The sequence below is a fragment of the Urocitellus parryii genome, chromosome 9 (genome assembly GCF_045843805.1).
Source record: "Urocitellus parryii isolate mUroPar1 chromosome 9, mUroPar1.hap1, whole genome shotgun sequence".
NCBI classification, from domain to species: Eukaryota; Metazoa; Chordata; class Mammalia; order Rodentia; family Sciuridae; genus Urocitellus; species Urocitellus parryii.
Genome location: NC_135539.1, coordinates 66,319,860 through 66,331,216, shown reverse-complemented (window position 1 = coordinate 66,331,216; position 11,357 = coordinate 66,319,860). Strand labels below are relative to the sequence as shown.

At 35.7% G+C, this 11,357-nt stretch overlaps 1 protein-coding gene across 1 annotated transcript; it reads right to left on the bottom strand.

Moving 5' to 3' along the window:
* Nucleotides 1–225: 225 nt before the first annotated feature.
* Nucleotides 226–10,831, bottom strand: Thnsl1 (threonine synthase like 1). The gene is made up of 3 exons (XM_026401202.2): nt 10,731–10,831; nt 6,814–6,958; nt 226–5,580 (listed from the first exon to the last, which is right to left on the bottom strand). Exon 3 carries the CDS (start codon nt 5,532–5,534, stop codon nt 3,288–3,290), a length of 2,247 nt encoding a protein of 748 aa, XP_026256987.2. The 5' UTR covers nt 5,535–5,580; nt 6,814–6,958; nt 10,731–10,831; the 3' UTR covers nt 226–3,287.
* Between the last annotated feature and the right edge of the window lie 526 nt (nt 10,832–11,357).

Sequence of the window (11,357 nt, the reverse complement as noted above, 5' to 3'; positions counted from 1 at the left end):
GATGGAGACAAAAAACAATATTTTCATGTTCACATGAAAAGTTACTTTTTTAAAACTTACATTAAGTAGTCTCAATTATAAAATGTTTATAAATGATTTAATGGATTGAGAGAATCAATGTCATCCATGATTATTTCTGAAAATGAATTGCAATTAAACTCCGAAATCTTGTACAATTTATTGTCTTAACTCTATTTTGATTGAAATATTTTTATTTCGAAAATACGTAATTAAAATTTTCATGTTTCTCAAAAATCTTACAAATTCACTGCATTTGATACTGTAAAATAATTTCAAAGATAGTAAAAGTTACAATTATAACCACAGACTGAAAATTGATGACTCATTTCATAAATAACCCATATTTTTAATAATTTCAAGATCTGAAAACTAGTTTTACCTGTTATTAAAAGAATTACAAATGATTGAAAGTCCATATTCACTAACCTTCAACACAAATTTTATGAAAGTTCATCTTTAAAAGATACAAATTAGACAAAATGCCCACTAACTGGGAAATAGGTAGTGACATTCACACAACAGATTATTATTTAAAAACAAAAATCAATGAACCATAGCTTGATTCATCTTATTGAATGAAAATTTCTGAGTAAAAATAAAGGTCCCAGAATCATGCATACAGTATGATTCCATTTAGATAAAATTCAGAGAGACAAAACTAAAACAAAATAAAACTACTTTAAAAATGAATGATTCAATTTAGATAGTGGTTAACTCTGGAGGAGGAAAGTGAATGTAATCAAAGAGAAACCACAGCAGGAACCAAATGTCTGAGTGATGTTCTATTCTTCATTGCTCAGGAGGTGGTGAGTACTTAGGTATTTATTATTCATCTTTAAACTGTTCACATTTTATGCACTGTGGAAGAAATAAGAAGAAAATGGAAACCCTGTATGTAGACAACTCTTTGAAGAGCTTAATTTTGGTTGGGGCATAAAGAAAAATAGATGGAAGAAATGTGGGTGTTGAGAAGTTTTGCTCTTAATGCAGAGAGCATCTAAAAGCCACAGGAAGGTTCCACTTGATGGGAGAAGTTGAAGAGAAGATAACCGCTGAAGCAAATAATCTGAGTTGAAGGGAACAAGTTACAAGGCACATCTGAGAGACTGCTCTTTAAAAGGAGGAGGATTGCTACCAAATTCACTGAAGGGAAGGAGGAAAGGATGCTAATGAGTATAGCAGATTTATACACTTGATGTGGGGAGGCTGAGATGTTATGCACGATAACTTTTTCCTCTGAAATGAAAAAAGGTTATTGGCTGAAAGTGGAAGGACAGAGTTTCAAGAAAAAGTGGAGACATGAAATGACCATTTTGAAGAGTGAAAAAGCAAACTAACCACAAATAAATGCTGGTGGGCTTTACCATTTTACCTTCCCTGCTAACATGGCCTTCGTCTAGAATGTTTCCCTCTTTCTTCACCTAGAAAATCTTCCCATTTCAAGCCTCATCTCAGAATGTCCTCCATGAAACCTTTTCTGATCATTCCTTAACAATCCTTTCCTTTAAATTTTTTTAACAATCAGCAGTATTACTCAATTTTCACTTATTCAGATATCATCTTGCATAAGTCTAGTGTCGCACACAACTCCATGTTTGTGGTCTCTTGTTAACTACAGTTCTTCACAGCAAAAATCATGCTTTTCTTTTTTCACTGTCATTCCCACTTCCAGAAAAATAGAGCATTCTCACACACACAGTGAACATTCAAATTCATATTCTAAACATATCATCTACTGAAACAAATATCCTTAAATTATAAAGTAATGAATACACATAGGAGTGGTGGTGCAAATCTCAGCTACTGAGAAGTTTGAAGTAGAAGGATCACAAATGCAAGGTCGGTCTTGGCAACTTGGTGAGAGCTTGTCTAAAAAAGCTGGGGATAGAGCTCTGTGGTAGAGTGCTTACCTAGTGTGTGCCAGGTTCTGGGTTTCAATTCTCAGTACCACCAGAAAAAAAAAAAAAATAAAAGGTGTGGGGGGGAAAAACACTAACATGAATATGTGCAGAACTTTGAAACTTCCATTATTTTGCTGGTTTTCTATTTTTGGCTTTATAACTTCCATTTTAGAAGTAAAGTCAGAGATCTGATGTTAACATAATTTAACACTTTCTAAAAACTGCTTCTGGTGAACTTCTTCATCATTACAACTTTTAAATATCATTTCTTCATGGAGGTGGTTCTCCCAGAAAATGAGGCAGAAATGTTATCGCAAAGACAAATTATGTTAGGCATGCCATCTTGTGGTTGAGAGTAGCCCATACATAAATGGATCCTTTCAGTGACAATATTTAATTCAGAAATAAAATATCCAGTAAATTTGCAAATATAAATCTTAGTTAAAATCTATTGTCACTACATAGTAATGCAAATTAAATGTGTGTTAGTGTTTTGTGTAGCTGCCACAAAACAAGAAAAACACAGAAAACAAAACACTTTATTGAAGGGTTAATAGATCAATTATATAGAAATGGATTCCAATAATATGGGAAAGCGGCTGTCTATAACAATACCTATACCTTTATTAACAATTTTGGAGAACTGACCTCTTGAAATAGGTAATTTTATTTCTATATCCACTTCTAAGTACTTCTGTTGACTGTTACATCCTGGATTTAAATACTGTCTTGCTTTCAAATTTCATCCTCCTTCTGCCCTTCACTCCCCTTTGACTGTTTAACTATAAACAGTCAAAGGGGAGTGAAGGGCAGAGCACTTATCTAATATAATTAGATAATTGTAGGAAACACACAATTAATTCTAGTTCAAAATTGAGTTTAAAAATGATTTAAAATACTGGCCTTAACCTTTATAGATGAATTTACTAATTCCTCCAAACAAGTTAGCTATTTTGAGCAATAAAAACTTTCTAGTCGAAAGAGAAATAGTAAATTGTTACAAGCATAGTACTTAACAATTGTGCTTAAATATTTTTAATTGCAAAACTGAGTACATTTTGGTCCATTTAAAAAGTGGAGATGAGGGAGCAGAAACTGACATAGCCCTCAAGAGCACAAAGCAAAGCATATGATAGAAGGTTCCATGTACTTTGCCACCATTTGTCACTTCTAGATTAAGGATTGAAGGAGGTATATGTAGGTATAATGATCTGTCCTGGAAATTAGGCTACTGAAGTTCCAAAAATTAACAGATAAATATATACACATATATACGTATACATTTACATAGAAACAAATGCTGTTGTACTCCAAATCAACTTTTGAGATTTATTATTGCATACTTATCACCAGGAAAAAAATGTTCTACTCGGAAAACCTTCCTATGAGTTGATTTTGGATTAGTTTTTCCACATGACTCTTCAGGGCATTTATATCAGCTGAACAAACCTGATACTCCATCTTCTCTTGCTGTTTTGTTCTCTCTAGTAAAGCTTCATGTAGTGGAGGTAATGCATTGTATGAACCCAATAAATAAAGCTGACTTGATGAAGTCTGGTTGATTTCTTTTATCTTTAAAGCCTGCATAATAGCAGGTGCAAACTTTGAGTAATGAGCTGTAGATGAGACAATCACTGGGCAAGTTTTGTCTTGCATTCTGTCTGCAACCACTTTTGCAACAGCAGTGTGTGGATCCAAAATATATCCTGAAGCATTATAGGTAGAATTAATAGCTGCTAGGCACTCTCCTTCAGAGCACCAGTCAGCTAAAAAATCCTGCTGAAGTTTCTCAACTAGAATCTTTTCAATTTGGAAGTGATGGTGATTTTCTAACTGATTAAATAATTTCGTCATTAATTGCCCATCTTTATTAGCCATCAAGTGTAAATGTCGCTCCAGGTTTGAGGATTTGAGAATATCTATTGATGGTGAAAAAGTTTGAGCTAATTTTCTTTCCCTTAGATCATAATGTCCTGTTTTTATAAAATCGGTCAAAACATGGTTCTGATTGGAGGCACAGATAAATTTTCGAATAGGGATTCCCATCATCTTGGCATACACTGCTGCTAATATGTTTCCAAAGTTTCCTGTGGGAATACAGACATCTACTGGGCTTCCAAAAGAAATAAATCCTTGGCTAACGAGATCAAGATAGGCAGAAGCATGGTAAACTACCTGAGGAAGCAGTCGGCCCCAGTTTATGGAATTAGCTGAACTTAATATTGTTCCATATTCCACAGTAAGAAAGCCAGTGAAATCAGAATCTTTAAAAATTCTTTTTATAGCTGTCTGGCAAAAATCAAAATCTGACTTGACACCCACTGCCCATGCATTTTCTCTCTGACTGCCAACTATTTGTGCTTTCTGAAAATCACTTACTCCATTCTCAGGAAAAAATGTGATCACAGCTATTCTTTGCTTCTCATACTTACTAAGACGACTAAAACCATTTAAGACTGCACTCCCTGTGTCTCCTGAAGTAGCTACAAGTATCATATAATTGCAACTTGGTGGAATGCAGTGTGCAAAAATATGAGGCATAAGCTGTAAAGATAAATCCTTAAATGATCCTGTTGGCCCATGAAACAACTCCAGGATGAACTGGTTGCCTGAAAGGTGCCTGACAGGAGCAATTTTTGAGCAGGCAAAGTTTTCCCCATAAGCAGTTTCAATCATTTCTCCCAATCTGGCAGCAGGTATGTCTGCAGGATGTATACACCTTTCCAACAGTATCTGTGCTCTTTCTACATAAGTTGCTCCTACTAGGTTTTTCCACTCCCCACAGCTTAATTTTGGGAACTCCTTCTCAGGAACAAACAGTCCACCATCAGAAGCTAAGCCCTCAGTCACAGCTTCGCTAAAGAATTTTGTTGAAAGCTTCTGTTCACAGTCTTTAGGACAAACATGCCTTGTTGAAATGAATGTTTCTGAGTCCACATCTTGGTACCTTTTAACTTCATTCAGCACTTTGTCAGCTATCACCTCTGGGGAAGCCCCACTTTCACAAAGAACTCGAGCATCATACCACTTCTTATAATACTGTTTCCTAAACTTAAGTAACTCTTTCATAGACGTTCCAGAATTCTGACCTACAATTCTATTTATCTTCATTAATTTTAGACGGCTAATTACATCCATTAGGGGTACATCCAGGTATACAATTATGCCATTTTTCTTTAGATGCCACATGCTAGCATCATGCATGGGATTGGACCCAGTGAGAGAGATCACACTTCCAGATGCAGAGAAGTTTAACACAGCTTTTCCTTCCTCTTCTAAAAATTGCTCATTGCCAACATCCTGTAATTTTTCAGACACACTCATATTCCAAGTTTTTTCAAGAATATCATCATCCACATCTATGAAACAACGACCTAGTTTCTGCCCTACTATTTTGCCTACTGTTGTTTTTCCAGCACCAGGAAGTCCCATTAGGATAATATTTTTGTCTCCCAAAAGAGAGTGGGTTGAACACCATGACTTCCTTAATTCTGTGAGTGCAAAGGTTCTTGAAAGAAATAGTGGTGTACATTTATCTGTTTTAACATGTATACTAGAAACACATTTTTGTGTTATCTGTTTCAGATGCTGATATCGGTTGAAACGGAGCATTCTCTTCGCTTTTCTGTCTGAGCCAATTTAATAATTGAGTTTAGCCCTTTTAAAGACATAAAAATAAAAGAGACAATTGGTTACAAGATCAACAAACTATTAAAATACTGATAGGTTTGAATATAACCATGCCCACTATACATAAACTGTTTAAAAGTCTTCCAAGTGTATGGGACACTTAAAAAAATAGCCCATATATTACATATTACTCTTTTTAACAGTATCTTTTCCAATCTCAAAACGCTTGGGAAAAAAACTCAAAAAATAAGTATGATTCCCAGAACCACAAAAAGTAACTATAAACAGAAAACTCAGTCAGAAATGTAACATCAGATGTTTTAAAAATATATGCTAAATCAAATCAGTGTGTACTTTTATGGAATACTGTAATAAAAACTGCTTTACGGTTTATTGGTTTACATATTTTATAACAGATGCAAAGAGAATTTGGGGTTGGAGTACTAATAACTTTTAATCACAAAGATGAACAATATTCTTTATATTCAATTTCTCTAGTTATATGAACAGGTTGATGGATTATCATGTTACTTATCAAGTTCTTATTATAGAATTCACAGCAGAAAACTAGAATAAAAGAACATATTTGCTTATAAAATGCTTACGTAATTTTCTAAACTACAGACAAATGTATGACATTTTCTTTCCTGTGTGCTTTTTACATGCATATTAAGAAAAATACCTACATATTATTCATATGAAGGCCTTAAAAAAGCCAAAGTGAAAGGTATAATATGCAAATAGCTAAGAAAAAGTAATAATCATCATAAAGTCAAAGGTTATGTCTATAACCTTATCTATATGGGCCCATTGCTTTTATTTCTATTCCTATAACATCATTAGTGGCAAGACTTAACTCAAATTTCAGACTCCAGAGAAGACAGCCAAGAAATTCAGGGAGGTTTCCAATGATGAAAGGAAAAAAATTTCTGGCCTCTAAAGATCCTCTACAATTCTCCATACTGATCAAGTTCCTGTCTTTGGAAATATACTCAGTGGTGAATAGGCTAGATAAGTCAATTTTTTTTGTCATGCAAAATGCAATTTAATAATTATTGCAATAGTCACTCAAATTGAAGTAACTTTATAGTGAGGGCTTTTCACATGTTCTCTAATTATAACTAATATGTGACTAAGTCACGCCAAATATTAAAGGGTATGTTTAAATATGTTCTGAAAACTTTTAATCATGTACTACTGATTAAGCTAAATTGGTGATTTAATGTTTAAACAATTTAAGCTAATTTTGAATTTAACTTACAAGTAAAAACTGTCAAAAGAAAGAATTCATTCCCTTATTTGATTTTTCAGCTTGTGTGTTTAGGGCTTGACTCCACTGACTGATTGGGATACACAGGAACCAATCTTAGACGACGAGTTTGTTGATTCTGGAGCAAAGGTGATTTCTGCAAAAAAAATGAAATCTATAAGAGAAAAAATTTCAAGTTAAACATAACTGCATTCAGTATCATAAAATTCTACAACTATTTTGCTATGCGGAGTCTGATCCTTTCCCTTGAATAATCCAAGGACCAGAGAGAACTGTACACTTTAGTACTACATGCTATAAGGGCACTGTGTTAAACAGCCTGATTAACCTCCCATTCAAGAAGTTTCTGCTTAAAACATTACAGAGTGTCTGCCTTTGTGTTTGCAATTCATAACTTTCTTTTTGATCTCTGTATCAGGAATTATTGTGCATTACCTGAGTAACTTGAATCTTTTATCTTCCACTTTATGCTGGTTGCTACAATGCTTAACATCAACTTCATTATGAGAAGATTATAAGGCAAACATTACATGTGTTAACTTTACCTTTTGCAATCTGCCTTTTTCTTACTTCCCCTATACCCTCTCATTTTTAATTTTATCTCATTTCTTTTTTTCAAAAGAGTCTGGGGGAGCAAAATGGATATGAATTAAAGAGAGAAAATGATTACAGTTCAATTTATAAATTCTGTATCAATATTCTTTTACTACAAATCTTCCTTAGATTAGCTGAAGGCAGTTAAGTGCTACAACATAGGACAAACATTACCATTTCTAAAGAAAAATAAAGATGAATTGTATTTTAAGTTACACACCAAATTTGATTTTGTAACATCTAGCCATAAATTAATTTTAGAACCTTTATACTCAAGTCTATTTTAAGCTAACCAAGACAAAAGAATATGGAATAATGCCCCCACATTTAACATTCTGTAAACTGGATTTTTACTTAAGAGGTAATACTATTGATTCTCATTATCCATGGTAATTATGTCCAATAAAGTCTTTACTGTTGTGGACTACTGAACCATTATTCCCAGAGGAAATACAGGGTTAGGTTCCTGTGAGCCTCTGGGTACAAGATTCTTGCTAACCCATTAACATGTAACCTTTATGTGTTTCCATTTAAAGACATTTATACTGTTCATCTCTTACTGTGAACTCAGTCAATAGCTCTGTAACTCAAGCCTGAATGAAGCTAATCACACAAAACTGTTTTCTCTGTAAGGCACATCACAACAGCCTTCTTGCACCTAGGAACACTACACAGCACTTCAGCTTAGGGACCATTTAATCAGCAAAGTCACTCACTAACACACAAAAACGTGGAAAATGTGGCACTAAATAGAATGTGAAAAAGATATTTGTTTTTAACACAAGAACTAAAACAAGAAGGCAGCATCACCTTTTTTGACCTCAGCTAGGAACACGCATGTGACACTACTCAAAATTTTCACTGCTTTGCATTTGTCCAGGAATGTCTATAAAAGTGGTACTCAAGTGTGGATGTGGCAGTTACAAATATATTTCAGCTAGCAGATCAAAAATACAGAATTTGTGAAGTGAGGATCAACAGTAGATCATTTTTCTTTTATTCAAAATGATTTTATTAAATCTTTTCACTTATTAATATTTTAATATGTTCTTCATTATAGTGATCATGAATAAGCAATTTTTCTTCAAAGGGCAAAACTACCTGAACTGAAATGGAAGGCAATCATATAAGAGTCAAAATCAAAAACTAGTGAAAAGCAAATATCTTAGCTATTCAGAAGGCTGAAGCAGGAGTATCACAAACTCAAGGCCAGCTTGGGAACTAAGTAAGACCCTAAGTTTATTTTAATAAAATCAAAAGGACTGGGGATGTAGCTCAGTGGTAGTATTTGCCTAGCATGTATTGAGACCATGGGTTCAAACCTCAGTATTGCAAAATACAAAACAAAACAAATACTTTGGACATCAATAATCAGGTTTCACTGTATTGTTAATTCTGAATATTTTTTGGTCAAGCAAGTGCTCCACAAAAATACTTTACATTCCTTATTCCACAGATTTCCACACAACTCCATTACATATTAGTTTTTTTTTTCTTTTCTTTTTTTAGTGCCAGGGATCCAACCCAGGGCCTCATAGATGGTAGGCAAGATATCTACCACTGAGCTACAAACCTAGCTCCTCAAGTAAGCAATTTTTAAATGAGTTTCTCTATTAATCACATTTTATGGCGGAACTTTTTTGAACCACTAATTCCAGTGGATCCTTCATAAATATGAAAGACATTTTATATTCAAAACAAAAAGGGTGTGTCAGCATGATAGCTTTAAGAAATAAATCCAGAATATCCATCTGTACATATGAATTCAAGTACTGTATGACCTCAGGCACAAGATATAACAATTTTACTGTCAAAAGCTGACCAAAATTAAAGATTTCAAAAGGAAAAATTATAGAAAACACTAAAATTTTTCCTATGAATGCTAATATGCTTACGTATTTAAACAAGTACATACTAGTTTTCAGCAACCTTTTAACAGTATCTTAAGTTTACCATTATATGTTAATCAACTAAAATTATATTCTAACGTATCAATTTGTACTTCCAAATCATAAAAATTTTTTAATTTACTATAGAATTATCTAGTTTTCAAATCTGTGGACTCTTAAAACCCTGTTTAACCAAAACTATGTATTATTTGCTATAAATTTAAAAGATTTGCTTGCTATTATATGCCTTTCCAAAACACAAGACAGACCACTTCAAAAATTATTTCACGAGAACTGGCTGTAATCCAAGGATCTTCTAAAAGAAAGTCTATGCCATGAGTATGCTCATCATTCTAAATTAATATTAATACAATTTCTTTTTAAAATTTCTCAGAAAAGTGACTCTCTAGATCTAGCTCATTATCTTATAAAGAAGAGTGTTCTGATGTTTTCAAAAATTCTTTAAATTTACTGCACTTTTATGGCAACTGTAAGATGGAAATGTACTAGGGATATACCAGCCAAGGGGAAGAAAAGGTCTGCTGTTTCTGACTACGGACCCCAAAACCTAAGAGGCCTTCAGTTAGTCCCCTACCTCCCAGGAAACAGACAAGGAGAGCTGGTGGAAGGAGCACATAGTGTAAGGCCACAGTGTAATCACAAAGATCTTACAGCCATTTTACAAGTTCATCACTTATCTTTGTTTTTAAATTGCTATCAAATCCGACTAAGCTTTTCCTGTTGTTAGATTGTTAGTCCTGTTGTTAATGGTTCATACCAAATAGCCTCAAGTATTTGATTGAAAAGATTTTCAAGTACTCTTTCAATACTATAAAAATGTTACTTTTATGAAGGGCTTATTTTCCTTTCAAACTGTCTTATTTATATCACTATCGATAGCCATTTTTATTTAAATATATTAAAATAATCATTAGCAAAAATCGCCTAATTTGCTAATGTACAGTATAGTACAATTTACACTAGATATCTGCACAAACACTTAATCTAGCCCATCACTGTTTTTGTAAATTGCTTCACTGAAATACAACTTTGATCGCTGGTCCAGGCGACGCTGCTCAAGCACAGGTCTGCAGAAAGCAACAGGAGAGGGAAGGGCCCGCCCAGAGGGTAACGGGGGCGGAGAGCTCACCAGGCAGCGCAGGAAAGAGCAGAGGGCCAAGGGGGAGGGTAAGGGCGCCACAGGTGGAAGGAGCAGGTGGGCGCGGGAGGGCGGGCGTGCACTTGCTCAGGTGGTGGGTAGGGTTCGCAGGGAGGGAGGGGTCTGAGAAGCCTCAGACGGAAACAGCAGGTAGAATAGCGCAAAGATTACAATTGAGTAGCGGAAAGAAGGAACGATGGGAGAAACGCATGCGATGGAAACAGATTGGTCTCTAGTTTTCCTTTCTTTCTCCTCCAGTAACTCACCAAGAAAACCACACTGACAAGACGGGGAAAAGGAAAGGAAATGGAAAGAGTCCATAAACCGCCAGTACCGCCTCAGTAGACAGCCCCGTAACCCCGGCTCTCAGCAGGCCCGCCCCGCCCCGCGCTGCGGCCTCAGCGCCTGCGCCGACCTACGCGGCCACGCCCCACGCCCCACGCCCCACGCCCGAGCTCCGAGCAGGGGGCACGTGACTCTCTCCCGCGCTCCGCCCTCCAAGATCCTGGGCTCCTCCCGCCCTCAAGTCCGGCTCGCCACGTGGGCCTGTGCGTCAGCTCGGCCTTAGAAGCTTTCCTAGCCCCGGCCAGGATTGGGGCCTGCGCACTAGAGCTTTAATGTTTGACGCTTGCGCACCGCTGGGTTTCGGCTGTAGTAGAATTTTTTTCTCCAAACGTAAAAAGTGAGAAAAAAAACAAAATGTTCTAGAGGACACTGTTTTCATCCCTTTTTTCCCAAAGGCACAGGGGCTTCCATATGAATTTGTCAGACAGGAAAAAAGCCTTGCAGAAAGACAAGAGGAAACCTGGTTTGCAATGCGGCCTTCCATCTCCCCGTCGCCTAGTAACTGTTTCCACAGCAACCGCAAGGCCAACAACGCTAAGCATTCCTGG

Excerpts from the sequence above, each read along its gene's own strand:
- Thnsl1 (XM_026401202.2), bottom strand. The coding sequence starts at position 5,534 with ATGCTCCGTTTCAACCGATATCAGCATCTGAAACAGATAACACAAAAA.